At 49.1% G+C, this 23,844-nt stretch overlaps 3 protein-coding genes across 5 annotated transcripts; all 3 read left to right on the plus strand.

Moving 5' to 3' along the window:
• The first annotated feature begins 377 nt into the window (after nt 1-377).
• si:dkey-191g9.5 (rap1 GTPase-GDP dissociation stimulator 1-B) lies at nt 378-5,403 on the plus strand. Its single transcript, XM_053875242.1, has 14 exons — nt 378-922; nt 1,552-1,656; nt 2,108-2,230; nt 2,318-2,443; nt 2,593-2,721; nt 3,366-3,491; nt 3,556-3,699; nt 3,777-3,908; nt 3,966-4,100; nt 4,167-4,292; nt 4,367-4,506; nt 4,756-4,882; nt 4,950-5,078; nt 5,173-5,403. Exons 1-14 carry the CDS (start codon nt 910-912, stop codon nt 5,298-5,300), a joined length of 1,683 nt encoding a protein of 560 aa, XP_053731217.1. The 5' UTR covers nt 378-909; the 3' UTR covers nt 5,301-5,403.
• A 1,013-nt stretch (nt 5,404-6,416) lies between these two features.
• galm (galactose mutarotase) lies at nt 6,417-9,504 on the plus strand. 2 transcript variants are annotated; one of them, XM_053875370.1, is made up of 9 exons: nt 6,417-6,561; nt 6,894-7,080; nt 7,231-7,385; nt 7,843-7,956; nt 8,207-8,299; nt 8,359-8,440; nt 8,560-8,710; nt 9,057-9,231; nt 9,317-9,504. In XM_053875370.1, exons 2-9 carry the CDS (start codon nt 6,894-6,896, stop codon nt 9,392-9,394), a joined length of 1,035 nt encoding a protein of 344 aa, XP_053731345.1. In that variant the 5' UTR covers nt 6,417-6,561; the 3' UTR covers nt 9,395-9,504. The 2 variants fall into 2 exon arrangements, with proteins under 2 accessions (XP_053731345.1, XP_053731344.1); XM_053875369.1 differs by lacking the exon at nt 6,417-6,561 and adding an exon at nt 6,589-6,794.
• A 1,309-nt stretch (nt 9,505-10,813) lies between these two features.
• On the plus strand, nt 10,814-22,690 carry LOC128765045 (heterogeneous nuclear ribonucleoprotein L-like). 2 transcript variants are annotated; one of them, XM_053875428.1, is made up of 14 exons: nt 10,814-11,101; nt 14,055-14,173; nt 14,250-14,359; nt 14,504-14,631; nt 14,875-14,960; nt 15,039-15,135; nt 15,222-15,294; nt 18,727-18,798; nt 20,409-20,626; nt 21,446-21,567; nt 21,725-21,926; nt 22,162-22,219; nt 22,290-22,388; nt 22,540-22,690. In XM_053875428.1, the coding sequence occupies exons 1-14, from the start codon at nt 10,892-10,894 to the stop codon at nt 22,593-22,595; spliced, it is 1,650 nt and encodes a 549-aa protein (XP_053731403.1). In that variant the 5' UTR covers nt 10,814-10,891; the 3' UTR covers nt 22,596-22,690. The 2 variants fall into 2 exon arrangements, with proteins under 2 accessions (XP_053731403.1, XP_053731402.1); XM_053875427.1 differs by lacking the exon at nt 10,814-11,101 and having other exon boundaries at nt 11,142-14,173.
• The last annotated feature ends 1,154 nt before the right edge of the window (nt 22,691-23,844 follow it).

Genomic DNA, 23,844 nt, shown 5'->3' on the forward strand with positions numbered 1-23,844 from the left:
CCGCCGTGAGTTGACTGGAGAAGATAAGTGAATTTGATTTGATTAACCATAATTCACTTTCCTGAGAAGGAACACTTATGTTCGCATCACGCCTGCGATTAGAGCTCCTGCTGCTTCACAACATCTGACCACCTCATGAGGCAGGAGGCGAGGGAGGTCAGCGGGGGTGCTGGTGAAGTGAGTGAAGGAGGAGGCGTGATCAGCTGTGATGTTGGAGGAGGACGACCCATGCAGTTGGCACCAGTCTCACTGCATGAGTCATCGGCAGGTCAGCTGACTCAATCTGAAAAAGCAAGGTGTTTCCACCCACAAGCGTGTTTCCAGCTTCACGACTCCACACCAGCAGACGTCAGCCATAATTACAAACTGTAGCTTCACAGCAAAGACCATCATCAGGAAGCTTGGGGAACATCAGAGTCTCTCCTCCTCCTCAGAGTCTGTGCAGAGCTGCTGCTCAACATCGCAGAGTCATGAGGTGAGAGAAGGCTGAGGTGATGAGCGAGCATGTAGTCTTGCTGAGGTCAGCATGACAGCGGGTCATCACACCTGAAGAAGACAACTGCCAGCTGAGACGCCGCTCGGCAAAAAGAGGAACTGTGACGTGTGATGCGTGAGAGAACCTGAGTCTGCCGGCGGAAGGATGACGGGACAGAATATGGAGCGGAGGAGGAGGACGCATGCGCGGGAGCGCAGCAGGGAGGGGGAGGAAGAGGATGATAATGAGATTAAGAGAGGAAGAATAAGGATGACAGAGGAGCAGGCAGGAGCAGCAAGGGGGACAGAGTAGGGGGACACCTGACCTTTGGAGAGGGGAGCTCATCTGACTGAAGCACACGCACGCACGCACACACACACACACACACACACACACCAAAGTCAATACAGCCCAGGCAAAGAGATCCTGCAGCCATGACAGAAGCCGGTGAGTAGCCACACAGCTAACACCCTGAGTGTGTATGTGCATAAGTGTGTGTATGAGTGTGTCTGCGCAGGTGCATTAGCAATGACTTACACACACACACCAGCAAAACACTCAGACACGCACGTTTGTATTTGTATCTTGGTGGGGACCTCTCTTGGCCATCACCCTTTCCCCAGCCTCTCACCCCAAACATCTACAACACATGGCTCACCTGAACCAGGACTCTGACCCAGTTATTTTCATGGCTTGGAATTGTGTGGTCCAGCCAAACGGCCCCCACATTAGCCAGAGATCCTCACAAGGATAGTGTTTTGTCAAGAGTTGGTCCCCACAAGGGAGGATGGGCCAGACGCACACACACAATCACAAAGACCTGTGTCTCTGCTGGGGCTATTTTCATTGGACTTACCAGAGATTAGCTGGAGTGATTAGCATGCAGCCTCGGTGCATGTGTGTCTGTGTCTCCACAACACAATGCTTCAGCAGGGGTGTGTTTGGGAACCTGCCTTCATGGGTGTCAGTCGGAGCTGTAACGATCGACCCGGGCGCAGCATCGTAGCACAGTAACCCTTCCCTCCTGCCCACCTGAAGCTCGGAGAAGCTCCTCAGCTACCTGCTGTGTGTTTCAGACTCTCTGGCTGAAGCTCTGCAGGCTCTCTACGTGAGCACCGAGCTGGTGGAGGATGAACTCAGACCTCATCTGGACACACTGTTGGCTGCTCTTCTGTCCAAGCGTAAGTCATCTTTTTGACACAGACGGTCTGACCACGCTCAGCCTTGACAGCACATGTTTGCCCCTCACACCCAGCGACCATACTGGTACCTTCCCTACTCACTTCCTGTCTTGAGCAACCCTCCTCTTGATGGTCTCCATCTGACCAAATTCTTGGAGATTGTTACTCAGACTAAAGAAACGTTTGGTCGCCGAGTCATGTATTTTGTTTTGTTGACTCTCGCGTCTTCTCATTTGGTTACTTTTCTGGCACGTTTCGGTTGTTCTAGACACCAGTTACTGTTCTGTCCACTAGTCTCTTTCCTTCTTTTGACTGACTCCCCAAGCTTCTGTGATCAGAAACATTGTAACTCAGTATATAACATCCAATTGTGTTGATCATCTATGAGAGAAGTTGCTTGCTAGCAGTCAGCAAAATAGCAGTGTCACTGACGATGTCCTGGTCCTCACAGAGAAGGACGCTGCAGTGGACATTTCCAAAAGTGGGATTCTGCCGGTGCTGGTCCAGGTGCTACGCTCCAGCAGCAATCTGAGCCGCCAGGTGGCGCTGGTGGTCGCAGAGATGGCCAGAGACGGTTGGAGCCTCAACCCTCATGACACAGCTTCATCTCTGTTGTCCATTCCCTGAGGTTCACTCCGACTCAGGTCTGTGTGTGTTGCAGCTTCTGTCAGAGAGCCGTGTATCGAGGCCGGTCTGGTGAAGGTTCTGGTTCCTCATCTGAGCAGCAGCGACCCAGAGATGCTGCTCAACACCGGCAGAGCCATCGGACGCATCTGCTTTGACAACTGTGAGTCTATGACACTCCTCGATGCCTTGTCCTCTCCTGCCCTGCTGGAGAGCTGTTGCTCCATGTGAGACGTGTGAGGTGGAAGACGCAGACCGGGAGGAAGCTCAGGGCTGAACCTGAACTGACTTCCTGTCTGACCTTGAACACAGCACATCAGCAGGACCAGCTGGTTCAGAGTGGAGTCATCCCCAGACTGGTCTCCATCATGAGGGAGTACCCGGAGAATGATCCTCTGGTCAACGTCTGCCTGCTGGCCCTCTGCAACCTGGCGGATTTGGGTAACTCCTGTTTGTCGTAAGGTTTAGATCAGGGTATTTAATCTACTGACACGTTAAACAAACCAAAACCTTATTCATCATGGAAAAGTCCAACCAGCAGCAGAACCAGGTGCAAGTCATGTTCATCAAATATACACTCGATGCAAACTGTTGAGAAAATTGGAAAAACTTCAATCAATCCATGTCTAAATATCATAACATAAAAATTAGGCATTTGATTTAAACTGAAGTGTAAATGAAAATATTGCCATAAAATGATCTAATTAATTTTCAAAACTGCTTCAGCAGTTGCTTTCATGAACAGTTTGTACTGTTGGGGGGAGCAGCATCACTTTCTTTCTCATTTTTTTCTTTTCAAGAACTTCTCCATAGTTGGTAACTATCACAGATTTGCAGCTGTCAAGTCAGTTCAGTGACACACTACTGCCACCATATGTGGCTCGTGTATTAAAACTAAGCGTCTCATGACCCAAAGGTTTAAAACAAGAAAACTTCTAGTGGCCTTCTAAGGGGCGCTCGCAGCCCAACCATGGGCCCCAGCCCTGTGGTTAAGAACCACTGGTTTAGATGACAAGAGGTGGCTGATGTAGAGTAGCAGCTGCTCTCATGGAGACAAGAAGAGCAACCTTCTTTCCCCTCTGCAGACTCTGCTCGTGAAGCCTTGACTGAGCTGGACGTTGCAGAGGTTCTGACCTTTCAGCTGAATCGGGCGCCTGATTCTGAACGTCGCCACGTCATCCTGGAGATTCTGGGCTCGCTGGGCGAGAGCGGTGAGCCTTCTTCTCTCATCCGTTCCAGACAGCTGGATTCTAAAGTTCTGCTGGCTCCCATCAGACGTTCTGAAGCTGCAGTTTGCTGAGTCAGGGATCCCGGAGGCGCTGTCAGACATGATCCGGGCTCTACAAGGAGGATCTGATCCACATGACCTCTGCAGCATCAAGATCGCCTCCAACCTCATTGTGTCACTGCTCTTAGGAGGTGAGTTTGAGACGGGTCAGATGCTGGAGGGTCCTCAGGAGGATTTGGGATCAACTGTCTGGTCTGGTGTGTGTCAGATGAGTCGATGCAGAAGTGTTTCGGGGAGGGGTCCGGCCGGGTCTACCAAGACGTCCTGTCCTGGCTGCAGAGCTCCAATACACAGCTGCAGCTGTCCGGCGCCCTCGCCATCGCCAACTTCGCCAGGAACGGTGAGCCCATGTGGGAGAGAGAAGTGGACCTGTTGTAACGTCTGCTGCTCCTGTCAGACAGCAACTGTGTGAAGATGCTGGACCTTGGCGTGGTGGCTCACATCCTCACCCTGCTGGAGCAGCACGTAGACGAGGGAGATGTGTCCGTGCAGCACGCTGGACTGAGCGCGCTCAGAAACCTGGCCATTCCTGGTATAGAGTGCAAACAAAAGAGGGAGCATGTGGCCACCCTAACAGGAAGTGTCATGTGTTGTCCAGCTGCTAACAAGGTGAAGATGCTGGAAGACGGTGTGACCCAGCGCATCAAGACTCTGCTGCGCTCAGACATGCCGCCGGTCCAGTTCAAGCTGCTCGGGACGCTGCGGATGATGGTCGACGGACAAGGTGAGAGTGTATCTCAGACAGTCCCCTGATGACCACTGACCCCGTCTCTGTTTCTCCATCTCCATGGGAGTCAGAGGAGACAGCTCTGGTCCTGGGTCGAGATGCACAGCTGCTGTCCCGGATCATGGAGTGGTGTGAAGCCAAAGACCACGCAGGCGTTCAAGGAGAAGCCAGTCGTCTGCTGGCCGCTCTCATCAGACACAGTCGTAGTGCTGTAAGTCCACACACACACATCCTTGCACTTTGTCAGGACACTCATTGACATAATCCTCTCCTCTGCCTCTCCAAAACAAATGCGTAAACTTAACCATTACTCTTAACCAGGCTTAATTATAGTAACCTAGTTATGAAGTTGTAATCTTCAAAGGGAGGGTTGAGGGTTGAAGATGTGAGGACTTGGCAAAGCCAAGAATGTCCTCACTCTGGGTTAGGACAGACACACGTCATCTCCTCTCTCTGATAGGAAGTCGTGCACACTGTTGCCAAAGCAGATGGACTTCGACACCTAATCTCCATGGCGACGAGTGAACATGTGATCATGCAGAACGAAGCATTGGTCGCACTGGCGATTGCCTCTGCGGTTGACGTCGGTGAGTTCTAGTCACGGAACTTGGTGATGATGATGATGATGACGACCTTCATGTGTCTCGGGGTCAGAGGCGATGAAGAAACCCTTCAGTGAGGCCGGGCTGTTGCAGATGATCAAGAAAATTTTGGAGGATCCTGCAGGAGCAGTCGAGGTCAAGTTTAGTGCTCTGGGTCTGGTCTGCAGCCTCGCCAGCACAAGTGAGTCAGAGTCTGCCAGGACTCCACTGAGCAGCAGAAGCTCGAGTCAGAGTTGGTGCTCTGGCTCTACTCTGACTCTGGCGTCTCCTTGCAGATGCGATGACGGCGGAGCTGCACAGCGTGGACATGAGGCAGAGTGTGCGCGAGCTGACCGAGCACAGCAGCAGCCGCCTGGCCGCGCAGGCCACTTCCGTTCTGTCTCTGCTTGAAGACAGGAGCTAAACTCACACCCCTGAACCAGGATGCCCTCTGCTGGAGAGATGATGGCATGTTACAGTGTTGCTACTTCAAGCTAGTTTTCTTGTTGTAGTGTTGAATAAATATCTCCTATTTACAAACATTGGTTTCTTGTCGTGTGACCTGCAGCGGCTGAGTTTGTTTGACAGCGGCTGTCACCTTCTATTGGCACCGGCCAAAGCCGACCACCAGGTTTTCAGAGTGGGGTCGCCTCGAGAGAAAACGCTGATGTTTGATGCAGTCACCTACACAAGTTACACACACTCTCCGAAGCAGCACACAGTCATGACAGAGGGAGAAGTTTACAGATATGTGATGACATGAAAGTGGACAGGAGTCAAAACTACTGTGCATAAGATGCTCCCCATGTGTCAATCACAATGCTGCTCTCGTGAAACTAAACAGTGCAACAGTAAAGTGGCTCAGTCAGAGGTAAACAAACCAGTCCTCAACGGGCCGGGGTGGGGCAGGTTTTTGCTACAACCCATAAAGCACACACACTCAGTTGATAACACCTGATTGGTTGAACTGTGTGTGCTCGATGGGTTGGATCAAAAACCTGCTCCTCTGGACCACCCCAGCCCTTTGAGGAAATTAAAGGAATGATCCAAGGAAAAGGTTCTAAAATACCTAGAATGTGAAACAGCAACCAGCTACGACGACAACAAATGCTGATGGTTGTTGGTGACCATGTGTCCAGGGAGTCCATTGTGTAAACGCAGTTTCATGACATCACTTCATGAAGTCCATTCGTTAATATTCAGCGCTCTGAGGGACAGACATTCACAATGGTGGGTGCACCTAAGGGCTGTTAAAAATAATAATAATGATAATTTTCATGCAATAACCATCTTATTATGTTCTTCTTTTCTTTGTTCTACCATTGGTAATCATTGTGAACACTCAGCCGCAAGACAATTATTTGAGAGGAATATCATTTATCATCTATTGTTTAGAAGTGTGTAAGTGATAACCAATTAAAAGCAAGAGTTAAAACCAGCTTCAGACTTCAAGATTGTCCGGAATGCGGTGGCGAGATGATGTTTTTTCGGGGAAAGGCCTCTTTGCCGGTGCACCGGCGTTTGGCTGACGCTCCTGTAAGTCAAGACGGAGGGAGAGAGTACCCTTATGGCCATTGGTCGAATGCGGAAGTAAACAGAAGTAAAAGTGAATCACCAGCAGTGTCAACATCGAATCAATCCGATCTTTAAGTCTCCCATTCTTTTAAGTGACGTCACGTTGTTCGGTAAGTCCGTAAACGTTTGTGTGAGAAACGATTCTCAAGTCGGGATTTTTTTCGCGTATGAACATGAGACGAAGTGTGATTTTTAGTGTGATTTAGTGTGTTTAGTGTGAACTTTAAAAGAGGGAGCAAGATTTTAGTGTTGTGTTTACACGCGTGTGTGTGGATGTTTTCATGAGAGGAGGATAGAAAGAAGAAATGTTCAGCACCTCAGACACTGCTGACCGTAGGAAGAGGTGAGGGGTGAGAAGAGGTGGTTGGTCAATGGTGGCCAGGTGAGAGCACTGGGGCGTGTTCTGGAGTTGATGGTCATGTCTGACTTGTTGCTTCCTCAGATGACTCAAGTGAGCAGCGAGTCGTGGGGCCAGGTTGCTGGCCAGGGGCCGGTGGACCTCTGGAGACTCCAGTCCTCCCAGCTACAAGTGGAGCTGCTGACTCTTGGAGCCATCATCCGCTCAGTGCGCTGCAGGAGCAGCAGCGGTCACATGGAGGATGTGGTCCTAGGATTCGACCACCTGGAGGGTAAACGCGACACTCAGTAGAATCCAGTTATCGATTTGAGGTCAACTGCTCCTGCAGTCTGGATCTTTGGTTGAATTGGATTTTGCGGGTTGTTGTGGGGGAGATGTAACTGTGAAGCAAGAGGGTGTTTAACTTCGTCTGCTCCTGCAGGTTACGTGTCAGATCGGAGGTTGTTCGGTGCCGTGGTGGGCCGTGTGACCAACAGGATCGCACGAGGACGGTTCATGGTGGATGGAACAGAGTACCAGCTGGACCTCAACAGTGGCCCCAATGCTATACATGGAGGTCTGCATGGCTTCAACAAGGTCAGCCTGAGATGGGAACAGGAGCAGAGAGGAGGTTGCTCACCACAATGTTACCCCACATGTGGTCCTTACACCTGTCAGGACCTCTGCCGTGTTGTCAGGGGGACTGTGTTCATCACAATGACAAACAAGCGTGCAGTGTCTCCAAAGACAAAATGAAAGTCAGTCATGGCTGGATGACGAGTCATCCAGGCCTGCTACCAGCCAGTGTCGTCATGGAGCTCCCGGTTGTTCTGGTTGAACCTCTGACCAGCAGGTGGTGTCGTCTACAAAGTGAAGAGTCTTGATGAAGCAAAATAACCACAGGCTGATGATTCCACAGTAAGAGAATGCTTCTCCTGCGGGTTGTGACACCGAGAGTGAGCCTTCACACTCACTTGTGAATCCTCTGACTCAGCCAGTGAGGAGTTTGGCAGGTCATTTGTCCACTCCTGTGTAAATGTTTGACTCCCGGCAGGCGATCTGGCGAGCCTCCGCAGTGGATGGTGGAGTCCAGCTGAGTCACGTAAGTCCTGATGGAGATCAGCGATACCCCGGAGAGGTCCAGGTGTCGGTGACCTACCTGCTGCAGGTAGTAAACTCACTCCCTGGAAATCTAATGTAACGTCACGCACTGAATCGCTCACACAGTGTGAGAAGCCACTCTTTTCTATTGTCTTTGTCTGTTTGCACCAATGTTAGCTCACTTGAATGGATGTTCCCATGAATCAGTGAATGAGGTCAAAGCTGAAACTCTTCTGTCTGCGTTTTTCACCTCTGATATGTTAACTCTGCTGTCGCACTCCAGAGCGTCTAAGTTCTTGCGTTGATGCCATGTTCAGGGGGAAACCCTCTCTGTGGAGTTCCACGCCCGCTCCAGCCGTACCACTCCCATCAACCTGACCAACCACTCCTACGTCAACCTGGCGGGGCCGGTGAGCGCCTGCGAGTGTGGCTCACTGTCGCCCACTGAGACTTGCCCATTTGATCGCAGGACGCTGTGGACATCTATGACCACCAGGTGGCGGTGTACGCCGATTCCTACCTGCCAGTAGATGAAACCTCAGTCCCAACAGGTGAAGTTTCAAAAATGGAATTCATGTCAGCGGCTTTGCTCCTGCTTTGCTTTTCATAGCGCTGTTTCCATTCATTTGCTTATGTATAGAACATGACTGATGAAGAAACGTCTCTGCAGGTGAGATAAGGTCTGTGCAGGACTCGCCCTTTGACCTCAGGAAGCCAGTGGCCATCGGCTCTCAGATGAAGAAACTTCCTGGCTCAGGATTTGATCACAACTTCTGTCTGTGTTCTCCTGGTGACCCCTGGAGCGAGAGAGTGGTTGCTCGGTGAGACACATCTCACACATGCACATGTTATGTGGTTATGTTTTGTGGGGACATTTCATTGAGTTTCACTCTAAACCTAACAATCCAAAACAAATGGCTAACCTTAACCTAAACCATACTTTGAAAAACCAAAAATGAATTATAATGTCCCAGTTATTTTGAAGTTTTAATCCTCAAATTGAGGCTTTACCTTGTGGGGACTGGAAAAAGTTTCCCACAAATAGCCCCAAATAACAAAAGGACCCTCCAAGGAGGTGTGTTTCCAAGAATAGGTCCTCAAGTATAGATATTCAGGTTTTCACATACACACATTCATGACTGAGGAAATGTGACCACATGTTGACAGGGTGAGTCATCCTGCCAGTGGGCGTGTCCTTCAGGTGACGACCACCCAGCCTGGACTGCAGCTCTACACGGCCAACGTTCTAGATGGATCTGTGGTTGGGAAGTGTGGCCGTGGATATGGCAAGCACAGTGCCATCTGTCTAGAGACCCAGAACTGGCCCGATGCTGTCAACCAGGTGAGATGTGTGTGACGTGGGCCGCCTTTGAAACCAAATGCAATTCTCATGCTGTACCTGGCCGTGTGCACGCATGTTCCTGAAGGCATCATTTCCTGACACTCTGCTCCGTCCTGGCGAAGAATACCATCACGTGACTCGCTACACCTTCACTACCATGTGACCCGGTGCACCTGCTGTGTGAATGCTGACTCCCGGACCAACCTTTCTGATCTGAGACGGAAACTACATGAAGACACTTTTGAGATGGAAAATAAACCTATTCTCCTGTGTTGCCACACAACATCTAATATTGTGAGCGTCATGTAGAACAACGCAGTTACCGCCACCTAGTGGCTGTCAGCGGTACGAGCCTCAACAATTCCCTCTAATTTCGCTGGAGCACGTTTGGATGGTTTGGTGACGAAGGTATTTATATTCACGTCCTCACTCGGTTGCAGGTGCTCTATAGTTCCAAGCACGCAGACTTACTTCTCTATTTTCATGAATTCGTATCTTGAGATGCAGAACTTGTCTGACAACAACAACAAGGACTTTGCTGCTGCATGGTGCAGGTGCTGCTCATTATGTCATAGAGAACTTTTTACAGAAAGAATGTTGCTAGTCCATCAAATTGTGAAAGAAGTTGGGTGAAGCTTCTCTACCAACCGATGATTTCTCCTCTCGTGACTTCACACCAGCCAAAAGAAGAGTCAAGGTGAGGAGCTACTCTGGAGAGTCCACTAGAGAGGACAGTGCTTGTAGGACTACCATCCCCAACCTTGTGAGAAGTTTAGAAGAGCACAGTGTCATGGGGAGGTGAACCTTGCCGCTTCTGAACATTTTCTCTCTGTCAAACTGAATACAGTGGTGGTTGATTCACTCCGCTTCTTCACTTTTGGAACTATGGGGAGCATGGATGATCAGCTGAGGTTCAGGATTCGTCAAAGTTTCATGAGTCATCTTCCACTAACAGGTGTGACACCCACCTGATGACCTTAATGTGGATCTCCTCTCACTGATGGTGCTGAGAACATGTGATTTGTGAAGATGAGGTTCAAAACCAGCTGCTCTGGCCTGGAGTTTGGAGGTGACCCGAACTCACAGCGTTGTGACGCTGTTTCTGTTTCTGTTTCACTTTCACAGACTTATACTCATCAGGAAACACAGCTGTGGCGACAGATGAAGAGACAGATGGACTCAACATTTTCTGAGACACACCTAAATGTCTGTTTTGCTTCACCCACCATCATCGGAGGGTCAGTCCAGAAGCAAGGCATGTATGTCATGCATGTGGTGATGTCAGGGTTCATCCGTAGTCAGGGAAACGGCTGTTTCTGACTCTCGACTTCCTCCCGGAGTAACACACTCGTGTCCCCAGAGAAAGTCTGCTTTGGAGAAGGCAGCTCATGGACGACCGTCCTCCATCACTTTGGTCTTCCAGTTAGTCAGCTCGCATCATCCCTCCTCCATCCCTTCTGCCTCTGCAGTGACGCGGCGAGATTGACCAATCACGGACAGAGGTGCGGTAGCGCAGGCGCACCGCCGCCAATGAGCTGGCGGCGGGGGCGGGCCTTGTGGCGCGCGCACACCTTCACGCAGTGTAAATCAGTGGAGCAGCTCTACAGTCGACCTGCCGCTGCAGAACAGCCTCGGTTCCGTCCACAGAGTCAGCGCCACCATGTCCTCGGGAGAACCAGGCTGCGAGCTCGGGGAGGAGGAGTACGAGAGGTCCGCCAAGCGACGCAGGACGGAGGACAGGGAGGCGGGGGTGGAGGACCGGGAGGAGGGAGAAGAGGAGCTGGAGGAAGGAGAAGACCCCGACACCGGCTCGTTGCTCGGGAACAGTCGGGCCCAGTGGAGCAGCGGACAGTACACGACAGGAAGGAAGGTGAGAAGCTAACGTTACTCAGCAGAGCAGCCGTGCGCGCGCATGCGAGGATGCACCTGAAGCTCAACTCTCGAGAGCAGCACACACACACACACACACCTGGTGAATGATGTCAACAGCACGAGACACAGTCGCCGTCTTTTCAGATTTGCCAGAACTTCTGCTCGGGTGTCACTTCTTCTTTTCCCCGTGCTGCCTGTGCTCCCCTCAGACTTTCTCCATCACTGCTGCCGAGCTTAGTGCTGACAAGGTTTCTGCCTCCAAGACAATGGTTTTTCAGCAAGTTGCCATAGCAACGGTTCCAGTTCTAGAGATGAGCGTCTCTGTGGGCTGTGAGAAAAAGCTTGTGGCTCCGCACTCCTCTTCCTGTAGTGCTGTGCGACAGACCCAAGGATGAAAATTTGAGAATCTATCACCTCACACTTACATTTAAAGGTCCCATCGTGAACTACTGTCTTCAAGAAAGTAACTAGCAAGTGGGACGCTGGTCTCAGCTGATGGTCTGGTTCCCTTGATTCTGTCGGTGGAGAAAGCTGAAATGGCAAAGTTACGTACAGACATCACAAATGTGTGTGCGTTTGTATTTCTGGTGGGGTCACTTCCTGTAGCGGCCTGAACTCAGAGTTTGCTCCGTTGTGGCTGAGAAGAATGACAGGACTGTTCAGGACATGCCATGAGGATGATGCTACTCCATAAACTGCACACATGGAAGATGCCTTTTATTCACAAATCCCACTGTAACAGTTTGTCCGTGTTGTCGAGTGAGGAGTCAGAAAACAAAAGCGATGTGGAGAAACTGGTCTGATGCTCATTGTTGCAGATCCACGGCTGCAGAGCTCTCACACCCACAGATGCTGGGAACAATCCTCCCACGCTGCTGCTGAAGAGCTGCTGAGTTCTGCTGCCGAGTGGGCTGCGAGTGGCAGACAGAGATGAGATGCATGTGAGAAGTGAGAAGACCATCTCCAGGATGGTCACAGGAGACCCTGGTCTGTGGAAGTGAGAAGATTCCTGAGCCAGACTGATGTTTTATCTTCATTGCTGCTGAGCGTTTACTCTGTCACTCACTGCTTCTAGCCGACTTATTGTGCTACCAATTCCTTAGTAGTGTCAGATGTGGCCTCTTCTTCTGAGCTCTTGTTTTTAGCTCCATTTTTAAGTGAGATTTTTTGGAAAAAACACATTTGTTTGAAGAACGGTGCTGATGGAGTTTGAGACCTGGAGACCACAGAAAGGCCCAGTGAAAGCAAGGGTGTCATAAACAGTCAAGAACATCAGAGCATCTGCTGAAGCAACCTGAGAGGTTCTGCACACGTTCACCCTCAGTAAGAGGACCAAGGTTCCTCTGAGCATGGATGAATAAAGCAGGAGGTAAACGGAGAAGCGAGGAGTTTCTACGGTGATGTAACGTATACACGCGTGTTGCTGTTATTCACACTCTGCTTCCTTTCTCACGGTCTTGCACACACACACACACACACACACACCTGAAGCAGGCTGGAGTGAAGGTGGTGTCACCTTCCTGTGTAATCAGGTCTACATGCAGGTCTTCTAGTTTCCACACACTCAAGTATTCATACCGACCGACACTCACAGCATTGCAGTTGATTAAGAAGATGGATGTTCTACTTAGTGACGCTCACTCATTCACCCATTATTTACTGCATCTCAACCACTGCCCTCGGGCTGTTTGCGGTCCGTCAGCCTCCTTTCTTGGGCCACAAGGATGTGAATCATGACAGCCCATCCCGCCCGTCCTCTTGTTTTGCTGTCTTTGTGAGGACCTCTCATTGCCATAACCCTTTCCCCCTAAACCTAACCACCCAAAACACGTGGCCTACCTGAGACAAAATGTCCTGGACAATGTGTGGATGCTGAGCTCTTCATGTTGATTGTTGGACCCTGCAAGAGGAGGCTCTTGAGGACCTTGAGCCTTCGGTTGTGGACCCTGAACGTCCTCTTGTGGATCTGCTCTGGTGTTCTAGAAGAGGTGGGGCTTGAAGGGGAACATTATTGTGTGTTATTGCATGTTTGTTCATCTCAAACTCTCAGAGCAGCGAGGCTGTGAGCGACACATAAGAGAGACGCGTCGCTGCAGAAGTCATCTACGTCTATAAATAGATGAAGGCACTGAGTGAGTAGAGGAAGGGCAGGATGATGAGACTGATGTGAGTCTCTTCTTGATTTGCTGCTCCAAACCAAGTCACCAATTACTTCAGTTAGATTATTCCATACTCCAGTCACCAACGTTTGCAGCCTGAGGCAACACCGTGGTTGTTTCCTGGCACTCTGGTTTCCTCCCAAAAGGGTGGTGAGGCCAGCAATGTTGTATGGTTTGGAAACAGTGGCACTGAGGAAAAGACAGGAGGCAGAGCTGGAGGTAGCAGAGATGAAGATGCTGAGCTTCTCTCTGGTAGTGAGCAGCATGGATAGGATCAGAGGGACAGCACATGTGCTCAGGTGTTTAGGAGACCAAGTCAGAGAGGCTACATGGAGATGGTTTGGACATGTACAGAGGAAAGAGAGATAGTACATGAAGTTGAGGTTGGAACTGCCTGGCAGAAGGTGGAGAGGAAGGCCAAAGAGGATATTGATGGAGGTGGTGAAGGACGACATGAGGTTTGTAGATTTGAGAGAAGAGGAAGCCGAGGGTGAGATGGAGGAAGATGATCCGCTGTGGCCAGCCCTGAAGGGAGAAGGCCAAAGAAGAAGAAGAAAACTCTGGTTTCCTCCCACATATAGCCAAAAAGAAAATCGCCATTGTGTTGCTTCGCGGGTGTGCTGTCCAGGGTGTCCCCACGCCTCCTCCAGATGCTGCCAGTTCACCCTGATGCGTAGTTGGTGGACAATGTGGTCTTCTGTGGGTGGCTGTTACTCATCTGCACGACTTGTTATTGAGAGAATGTGTAGTGCTTTGTGTTGCAAACACCGGCATCAGATGTGTCTATTACAGAATAATGGCGAGGACTCGCACCAGATCTCACCCAGCCCGGTGGTCCACGTCAGAGGCCTGTGTGAGGCGGTGGTGGAGGCCGACCTGATCGATGCTCTGGAGCAGTTTGGTTCCATATGGTGAGTCGTGTCGCCTATGGGTTGCCTCCGCTGCAGCTGGTGTGACTTGAGTCCCGGTCCGGTTGTGTCCCTGCAGCTACGTGATGATGATGCCCTTCAAGCGCCAGGCTCTGGTGGAGTTCTCTGCAGCGGAAAGCGCCGACCGCTGTGTGTCCTGTGGAGCCAAGGAGCCAGTTTATATCGCTGGTGTGTTGTCTGTGGTGGTGTTTCTGTCGACAGAGGAGGGTGGTGCTAAGATCCTCCCTCGCTTAATATCTTGTGGAAGACAAAAAAACAAGGCTCAAAGAGCAAATGAAAGTTGTGTTTTCAAGTCACGACGTTGTGTTTCAGGTCAGCAGGCTTATTTCAACTACTCCACCTCCAAGAGAATCACCAGGCCCACCAATGCTGACAATCCTAACAGTGGCAATAAGGTCCTGCTGCTGTCCATCCAGAACCCACTCTACCCCATCACCACGGTACACACTCGCACACACATGCACGTTTGTTTGGCTGTCTTTGTGAGGACCTCTCATTGCCATAACCCTTTCCCCAGCCTATCACTCTGAACCTAACCATCCAAAACACATGGCTCACCTCACCAGGACTAGAACCAAACTCAATTATAATAAACTACTTTTACTGGGTTTTAACCCTTTAAACCTTGTGAGGACATGCCAAAATGTCCACCGTTGTTAAGACTTCAATCTCCTCCCTGTCAGGATGTTCTGCACACGGTGTGCAACCCCATCGGCAATGTTCTGAGAATCGTGATCTTCAAGCGAAATGGAATACAAGCCATGGTGGAGTATCCTTTTTTGTGTGTATGTGTGTGTGTAAGCGTGTGAGTCTCCTCTCTGCCGGCTCCTTCACTCACATCCTGCAGGTTCGAGTCGGTCCAGTGTGCCCAGAAGGCCAAAGCCGCCCTGAACGGAGCCGACATCTACGCTGGCTGCTGCACGCTGAAGATAGAATATGCTCGGGTCAGTCTCTCTGCTTTCTGATGCTCCTGCTCAGACTCTTCAGTGATGTGGTGATCTGGAGAACTCACCTACTGTATGTGTTGCAGCCCACACGACTGAATGTGATTAAGAACGACAGCGAGAGCTGGGACTACACCAAACCCTACCTGGTGAGGCGAGGTAAGACGCTCTCCTTCACTCCCTGTCTCTTCACACACACACACACACACACACACACACACACACACACACACACACACACACACACACACACACACAAACTCGCTCGGGTCGGTTGCCTCTGACAACTCCAGCACCAAAACTGGGAGACAGGCCAAGGTCCAAGACTCAGTGACTGACTGCTGCTGCTCCATGAAGATAAAGTGTTAAGTTGTGTGGGACACAGAGCTTCATCTGAGCGACGCTCCTCTACATCTGCAAACAAACCACTCTCATGAGCCACTCACCAGCCTGCACCTCCTCCACCCCGTGAGCGACGGAGAGACGGACATCAGGCTCACCATGCACAGCAGCTCTCTCTCATCATCACCTCCTCAACCCAGAGACTTGCAGAAAGGGAGGTGGAGAACTGGACCTCAGACCTGCTGACAGGCACGCAGCTGCTTCTTCAACATGCCCAGGAGGCCTCAGGACTTCAGTTGCTCCTCTTCTCTCTCCATCCTCTTTCTCCTGTGTTCCATCTTCTGCTTTCTGGACAAGACGTCTCGCAGGGCTGACTACTGCTGCCTCACTCTGGCTGACAGGCTTGTTGATCTGTCTTGTATTGTCGCCTTTTTGACTTCTGTGAGGAGAACATGCTAGAATCCAACATCCACTCTTGCTGCGGTGAAGTCACTCAGTCGTGAGTCAAGGATTTTTCACTTCTCCACAGTTCTGCTCGTATGACAAACTAACCTATGAACACGGCACTACCTCCTCGGTTTATGAAGGTCTCCGTAACTAAAATCTACACTCACAAAATTGTGCAGATAACCAAACCTATACCAACTTGTAGCCCTATATGTGAGGTTTTCACAATGGTATGTCATTAGAAGATTTAAACTTGTTTTTTGAGATATTGGGATCATCTATTTTTTAATTTTTGGTGACTTTTTTTAGGGTTTTAAAAGGCGTAGAATTCATTTTTGCAATTTCCAAAGGACCATGAAGGAGACTGTGATGGAAAAATTAAATTCCATTACTAGGCAAAGCCTTGTTTTTTTAAAGAGTATCCACAGTAGGCCTAACCTCTATTCTAATAATTCTTGCAGAAATAAAAAAGAAATTCCTCAAATGACTAGCTGCATAGTCATTGCAGTATTGTTGACATGGTAACAATTTTGCTGAAGTTTTGGAGGCTGTCAACAGACTCAAAGCACAAATACAAAGTTTGAGATGCTATAGAAGTTTTAGATGCTGTCAGAACAGCCTGCTTTGGCCAAGAGTTGGACTCTGGTTATCAGCGGGGCGTTGCCCAATTTTGCCATTATTGGTTAAAATGTGGCGTGAGTGTGACCCCAAAAGCTCATCCGCTTGGTGATGATGTTGGTGAGTTCATAGAGCACAATGATCATGGTCAAAGGCAGAAAAGAGGTCTTGGGTTTTGGTCTGAGCAAGTGCACTCAGACTTTGAAAAATGATTTTGGATTGCTAGAAGCTACAAAAGGGACCTTCACCACCCAAAATACAGGTCAAAAACAAAGCATAATGGCAGAATATGCAGCTAGTCATCTGCAGGATTATTATTTAGAGAATTTCTTATTTATTTGTGCAAGAATTATTAGAATTGAGATCAGGCCTACTGTGAATACTCTTTACAAACCAAGGGTTTGCCTACCTCATGGTCCTTTGGAAATGGAAAAAATGAATTCTACACCTGCTAAAACCCTATAAAAGTCACCATAAATGTCAACATTTCCCTAATCTATTGTCACATGACCACTGCAGCAGTTATCTGTCCTCGAGCCTATGAACACATGAGCACTGCAGCAGTTCTGAATACACTAATTTATGAACACATAAACACTACATCAGCTCTGACTCCTCTAGACTATGAATGGGAACACTGCAGAACCTCATCCTCCTCCAGTTTATGAGCAAATGAACTCAGCAACTGCTCTGCTTGCTGTTGCCAATGAACACTACCGACTCTCTTCATCCTTTAGGCTATGAACACATTAACCCCGCCACAGCTCTGCCTGCCCTTGTCTGTCAACACTACTGCGCTTCCTTCCCTAGTCTATGAACAAATTGACAAACACTGCAGCTGCTCTTCATTCTCGAGTCATTGAACACATGAACACTGCAACAGTTCTCCCTCCTCGAGTTTATGAATACATGAAACAGCAGCAACTGATCATGTGTAGCTCTCAAAACTGACTCACTGGTGGGTGTGAAACATGCCGCTTGTCCCTTGACCTCCCTCTGGTTTAGGAAGTCACATGGCCGTTGTATTATTTGGCTGTGAGTACAAGTGTCTTGTGACACTTCTAAACAACTGTACTGACGCATGCGCACGAGTCTCGGTCGACAGACTCGACGATTGATTTGTGAGAACTTTGTAATGATAGCTAGCACAGATGTGGAGCTAATGCTAATGGTACGTGGCTGTACTGTCGGGAGTTTTCCTGTGACAAAGTTCGGAACCAGTTCACTTCAATTCTGTTCCACAAACTCACCAGGCGGGACTCCTTCTCTCAGTGCCAGTCTGGCCTGCAACACCACATTGAGCTGGGTTGAAAAGTTAGTTTTCCTCACACTGACTTCACTGAATGTCTCTGACTGTGGCTTCTGACCCTCTGAATATTGAAGTGAACTGGGTGGGACTCACCTGTGCAGGTGGAGGCATACTGAGTCAAAGCAGCTCTCTCAAAGCTCTGCGGTTTGAGTCTGAACCTTGGCAACAAGTTAGTTGAGGTGGATATGAGGTGTACAAACACCTGAGCTGGTGATTGTTAACCCTTCAACTTCCTCCAACCTCTTCTCTTATCTGGTGTCCTTAGACACCCATGTTGAGGTGTGACTTCATCGTCACCTCTGTAGTTCACCATTTGTTTTTGTGATTGTCACATGAGTGACGCACACAGAAGGAATCTGTCCACCTCAGCTCCTGCCTCTCTAGCGCCTCCATATCTCAGACCTGCCGCCCGCAGCTGTGACTCCCTCTGGTCTGGCCCCCCTCAGTGGTGTGGGTGTGGACACACCAGGGCGGACTCACTGTGCCTCCATCACACGTGTGTATCTGAAGTGACTGGTGATGTTCTGATTATGGTGGGATGTAACGCAGGTTGATGTTCTTGCTGTGGGAGGATGAGAGCGCTGTCTGACGCCTCAGGTACTGTGTCCTTTTATTCCCTCTGTACTTGAACGCCAATAAAGTCTCATGTAAGATGGTGGTGCTTCTTTCGTGCTGGTCAAGTGTGATGAACGTGTGTAGCATCATTTGAAGATCTGTGTTGTCTTCTGCTCCAGGAGCTGACTGCAGATATGGAGCTCCAGCAGTTGACCAGAGAGCTTCACTCTGCAGCCAGCCTGGTGTCCTCCTGCAGTTCAGAAGACTTCACTCTGTGGGTGTCACACACGAGCTAATGGTGGCGTGTTTTTGTGTTTCAGAGCGTGGGAAGGGCAGGCAGAGGCAGGCCATTTTGGGAGAGCATCCCTCGTCCTACGGAAACAATGGCTTCGGTGAGTCTGCTGAGCTGCTTCCTGTGTGTTCCACCTCCAGCTCTGACTGGACCATCCTGAGCTGCCGCACATGCAGCGGAACAAAGAGGATGGGCTTCCTCTCGTTCATCTTGGGGCACCACAGGGTTCAGGTGTTTTGGTGGCTGACAAACGTGTTAGTTGCTGGAGGAGTCGACGTTGTTAAAAGTGTGGACGCACATTAGGACGCTGCAGGTGAGACCAAGACTTTTAAAAGACTTAAACTGGTAACTGTATCTGCTGGTGCTGTTGAGCCACAGTCCTCCCAGAGGTAACCTGACACACACACACACCACAGGTTTGTGTTACTTCCAGGGGCTGTAAGTGGCCGTGCCTTGATTACTACACCTGACACGATGACAAACATGAAGTGGTGTGTGGCTCCAGTGTGTCTGGAGACAGCACCTGGGCTGTGCTTCAGCTGAGGATCCAAGATCCCTTCAGCTGGTGTTGGTCCAACGCGACCTGCGGGGACGGTGTGCACTGGCTCTGGTCACTGATCTGGTGTGCTCTGAGAGCATGAACGTTCCACTTCACCTCACGGGTGGACCCTCCGATCACCTGACTCCAGATCAGGGGTCTCAAACCCAGGAGGGCCTTTGTTTAAGCCTTTGTTGATGCTGCTCCTTCAGTTGCCACAAAAACCTGCACCCACAGCTGTAGCACTTTAAACCAGTGGTCACCAACCTTCTTATCCTCGCCCAGAAGGCGCGACTGCATTGGTCTGTTTGTGTTGAAAATAACTAGAAAGTGTATCCACAGATTTCGATGAAACTTTCAATGAAAATTGAACAAGGAATCTTCTTCATCTTCTAAGTATATATTTGGGATATTTTCCATCATGTTTTGTAGTCATCGCTGTCTTTCTTTTGCGCTCTCATTTTCTTATCTAGTTGAACTACTTTTTAAAACAGAACAGAACCCAGAACTTCATAACTCAGAATAACTTAAAGAAATACTTGCAATGAAAGAAATAAGCAGGGCTGCTTGCCAACTTCAGTAGGTGAAGTGGTGGTTGTACTGTCCTCACCACACGTGCCACTGTGCCGTTATACAGCCAGCAAACTTGGTTTATGGAGGTTTTTTGTACATGTATCTTGTAACTACAAATGTACAAATATAACACATTCAGTGTTCAACAAAACACATAGCAGCTTCACAAACATTTATAACCAAATACTTACAAAGTAGAAACAAGTGCACCTACTCTACAGGCGTATTTGAACGATCCTTATTTAAGACGATGTCTCACTCTCACAAATATGCTCATCGTTTTTTTACGTTTTACAAAATAAATTCACCATTTTAATTGTAACTTATTAATAAATTAAATTCAAATATCTTGAACCTGAAGAGGTGACAGAGGTATGGAAGTAGAATATATAGTAAACAATTGGTCATGATCACTACTCATCAGTATTTGATATAGGCCTGGAAACCTCTAGAATTGACATCCAAACGTCTTGATGTTTGTGGTGGAATTCACCTCATCATCACTGCAGCAACACAGTAGCAAATGGATCCTGATTGGCAGCATGCTTGCCTTTGCCCTTCACTAAGACAGTTTCATGTTGGCCCTCTGACCTCTGCAGGACCGCCCTGCCCCCTGCTGCCTCTGCCTGGCAATGGCAGGCACAAGCTGAGCTCCTTGGATGTTCCTGACATGGTGTCGTACCCGCTGCCCCAGTCCTCTACGTCCTACCCAGGACACGCCCCCAGCTCTGTTGCCATGGTGAGCGGCCTACATCCCTCCAAGATGAACTGCACCCGCATCTTCAACCTCTTCTGCCTTTACGGCAACATCGAGAAGGTGCGTGGCACTATATCTGTGTGTCAGTGGGTGTGCGTGTGACTGTGTGTGTGGGCATCTTTTGCCATGCCTGTGAGTACCAAGTCTTGACAAGCCACCTTCTTGTGAGGACATTTTGGCCTGTCCTCACAAGGTTTAGAATAGCGTTTTTCGACCAGGGTGCCGTGGCACACTAGTGAGCCGTGAGAGAGAGTCAGGTGTGCTGTGAGAAAATGATCCAGTGATGAAATCAAAACAGTTATTTAAAATAAATAAATCATGATATATTTTGCCATATTGCCGCCCCTTTCTGGACACACTTGAAACAAATACATTTTCTGCAATTTGTTTCTGCAAAACTGAGTGTCAGTAGCTACTGTTTTTCACAAATGAATAGTGATTTTCTATAGGACTTAAAGCAGAAGTGCGATTTGGCCCAGGTTCCTTTGGAACCAAGGGTGCCGTGGCTAGAAAAAGGTTGAAAAACAGTGGTTTAGAGGGTTAAAACATGTTTTGGATGGTTAGATTTATGGTGAGAGGCTGGGGAAAGGGTGATGGCAAACCGGAGCTTTAAACACTGACAATGTTGGAGTTTAGTTGAAAATTTTGGAGAGGAGAGATGTTAGGACACAATGACACATGACAACAAGTTGAAAACCGCTGCACCCCTCTGGCAGCGGCTCCTCACTGAAGGTTCCAGAGTCACGTAATTCATTGTGGAGAAAACAAATTGTTGGGAAACCTCTCTGGTGAACACAGACCTAAAAAAAGGAAGGGTGAAAGAACTTGTGGATGAGATCCTGAGCTCTCTTCAGGTTCTTTCTTACCGTGCTGCCACAGGTCAAGTTCATGAAGAGTGTCCCGGGCACGGCCCTGGTGGAGATGGGGGACGAGTATGCTGTGGACCGAGCCATCACCCACCTCAACAGCATCAAGGTCTTCAGCAAGAGACTCAACGTTTGGTGAGTATTCGTGTATGTGAGTATGCGTTCTGGCAGCATGATAGCTGAATACTGTTCGGGCTGCTATTTGTTGGTGTTGGTCGGGTGACCGTGTTAACATCTGTGCTGGGAGTGAGGTCTCCGCCGCTTGAGTGAATCCTCTGTTGTGACTGTCCAGCGTGTCGAAGCAGCACGCCGTCATCCCCAGTCAAGTGTTCGAGCTGGAGGATGGCTCCAGCAGCTACAAGGACTTTGCTATGACCCGGAACAATCGCTTCAGCAGCGCAGGACAGGCGTCCAAAAACATCATCCAGCCTCCATCAGCCGTGCTGCACTACTACAATGTTCCTCCGTGCATCTCCCAGGAGCACCTGCTGAAGGTAGGCATCACTTTTCAAATTCTAAATAGAACTTTATTTCCCTTTAAAATTGGATTATTCCAATGGGTGATGCAAATTTTTGACAGTATTTTTTTGTCCCTCAAATAAATAATTTAAAATGATTTTTTCGACAGGACCTTGAAAATAGTGCCTTTCTATCATATGTCTAAACAATGTCATATATATCAGTACTTAATGCAGCCCTTTATTGCCCACCCCTGGTCTTCATCTTTAGCTCTGCACAGAGCACGATGTTCCGGGCTTCATCAAGTTCAAGATGTTCGATGCCAAACGTGAGTGTTTTCTCTCATAATCCTCCAAGGTGTTTTCGTCTTCTCTGACCCGCCTCTTCTCCTCCGCCAGCCTCGTCCAAAACAATCTCGGGCCTGCTGGAATTCGACAGCAAGACGGAGGCTGTGGAGGTTCTGACGGTCCTCAACCATTACCAGATCAGAATCCCGAGTGAGTCCTCAGACTGAGTCCAGGCACTGGAGCTTCAGGACTCATTTAGCTCCATTTGTGAAATCTGAAAATACAATCCTACATGAATGTGCAGCCTGTGTTTCAGCAGCAGAAACTCTCTCAGCTGTGTGTGTCTGTGTGTGTGTTCCAGATGGCTCCAACCCTTACACCCTGAAGCTTTGCTTCTCCACGTCGTCTCACCTCTGAAGATGTCCTGAAGGTTCTGGCAGCTTCATGGTCCCAGCTGACCTCTGACCTGAGATGGAACAGTGACCGGAGCCTGGATCTGGACCAGATGTCCCCAGGAGGGTCAGAGAGGAGTGTGACGACTCTCATCACCTTCACCTCGAGGCTCACTTGCTCCTCCTTCACCATCTCAACTGCATTGGTCTGTTGAGGTCCAGATCTCTTTGAACACCTCGTATGGAGAGAGGTTTGTCTGCTCATGGACTTGCATCGTCATCTGTTGGAGTCTCTCCAACCTTATTTACCACCATGTTCTCGGACACAGAGTTGTCAGCGTGATGCTGGAGGAGAAGGGCAGATTAACTTTTGCTCATGAGGAACATGGTCCTGGACCGGAAGTTCTGAGTGTGTCGCAGGAGTCAGTGTTGGTGGCTTGGCACTCGCCTTTAGTTGTTGTTTCGTACTGGGATTCATCCACGAGTCCAAGGCTGTGATGATGTCGTCGGCTCAACGGTCGCCGCAGGATTTTACCGGTGCACAACAGGGAGAGTTGTGTCCTGGTTAATCTCAAGTCTGTGTTTGAAGTGGTTCAGGACGCCTGTTAAACGTTTGCCCAGGAAGTCCAGAGCAGATGGAAGATGTTCAAGTTCAAAACTGTCCTTTGGATTTTCATCATCTTTCCCTCAAAAACATTGTTATCTATGATCAGTTCATCTTTGGCAGACGCTTCTGTCATGGCCATGTCAACACAGAAGTGCATGTGGGATGTAAATAACCGTTTAACATGTCCACAGCTTCAGCTTCAGTGATGTGCAGTTGTTGGATGAACCTTTGTGAATGGACGCTTTCCTTCATGAGACACGAGGCTGAGTGTAGGGCCCAAACACGTTCGCTCACTTTCAAGGGCCTGTGAGGTTTTCACTCAACAAAATTTAAAGTTTTAAATACACAAACGCAAAGATCATATCTTGTTTCCGAGTGGCTGACCCGAGCTCATCAGTGGTCCGATGTGAAAATATTAAACAGTGCTGCTGCGAGCACTAATGTGTTGTTGAATGGAGATGTAATAAACGTGACGTCACGTGGCCAGTTTTAAACGTTACCGTAAAAATGCGAGCACTTCACGAAGAAACTCAAATTAAAGGAGACGGTGGTATTTTATTTTTGAAGATAAACGTGTACATTAAAACACGTGACATTCAACAACTTCGTGTAACACAAGCTCCACCCATTTTGAAAGTGCACGTATGTTGACGCTGCGACCTCGTGA

This window comes from Synchiropus splendidus, chromosome 9, assembly GCF_027744825.2.
Source record: "Synchiropus splendidus isolate RoL2022-P1 chromosome 9, RoL_Sspl_1.0, whole genome shotgun sequence".
In the NCBI taxonomy this organism is placed as follows: Eukaryota; Metazoa; Chordata; class Actinopteri; order Syngnathiformes; family Callionymidae; genus Synchiropus; species Synchiropus splendidus.

Bases quoted from the DNA above. Each gene is read 5' to 3' on its own strand.
- si:dkey-191g9.5 (XM_053875242.1), top strand. The intron at 2,231-2,317 runs GTTGGAGCCTCA...TGTGTGTTGCAG, and splicing joins CGCAGAGATGGCCAGAGACG to CTTCTGTCAGAGAGCCGTGT. The intron at 4,293-4,366 runs GTGAGAGTGTAT...CATGGGAGTCAG, and splicing joins GATGATGGTCGACGGACAAG to AGGAGACAGCTCTGGTCCTG.
- galm (XM_053875370.1), top strand. From the start codon at position 6,894: ATGACTCAAGTGAGCAGCGAGTCGTGGGGCCAGGTTGCTGGCCAGGGG. The intron at 8,441-8,559 runs GTGAAGTTTCAA...ACGTCTCTGCAG, and splicing joins TGAAACCTCAGTCCCAACAG to GTGAGATAAGGTCTGTGCAG. The intron at 9,232-9,316 runs GTGAGATGTGTG...ATGTTCCTGAAG, and splicing joins GGCCCGATGCTGTCAACCAG to GCATCATTTCCTGACACTCT.
- LOC128765045 (XM_053875427.1), top strand. From the start codon at position 13,635: ATGAAGTTGAGGTTGGAACTGCCTGGCAGAAGGTGGAGAGGAAGGCCA. The intron at 14,360-14,503 runs GTGTGTTGTCTG...GTTGTGTTTCAG, and splicing joins GGAGCCAGTTTATATCGCTG to GTCAGCAGGCTTATTTCAAC. The intron at 22,389-22,539 runs GTGAGTCCTCAG...TGTGTGTTCCAG, and splicing joins TTACCAGATCAGAATCCCGA to ATGGCTCCAACCCTTACACC.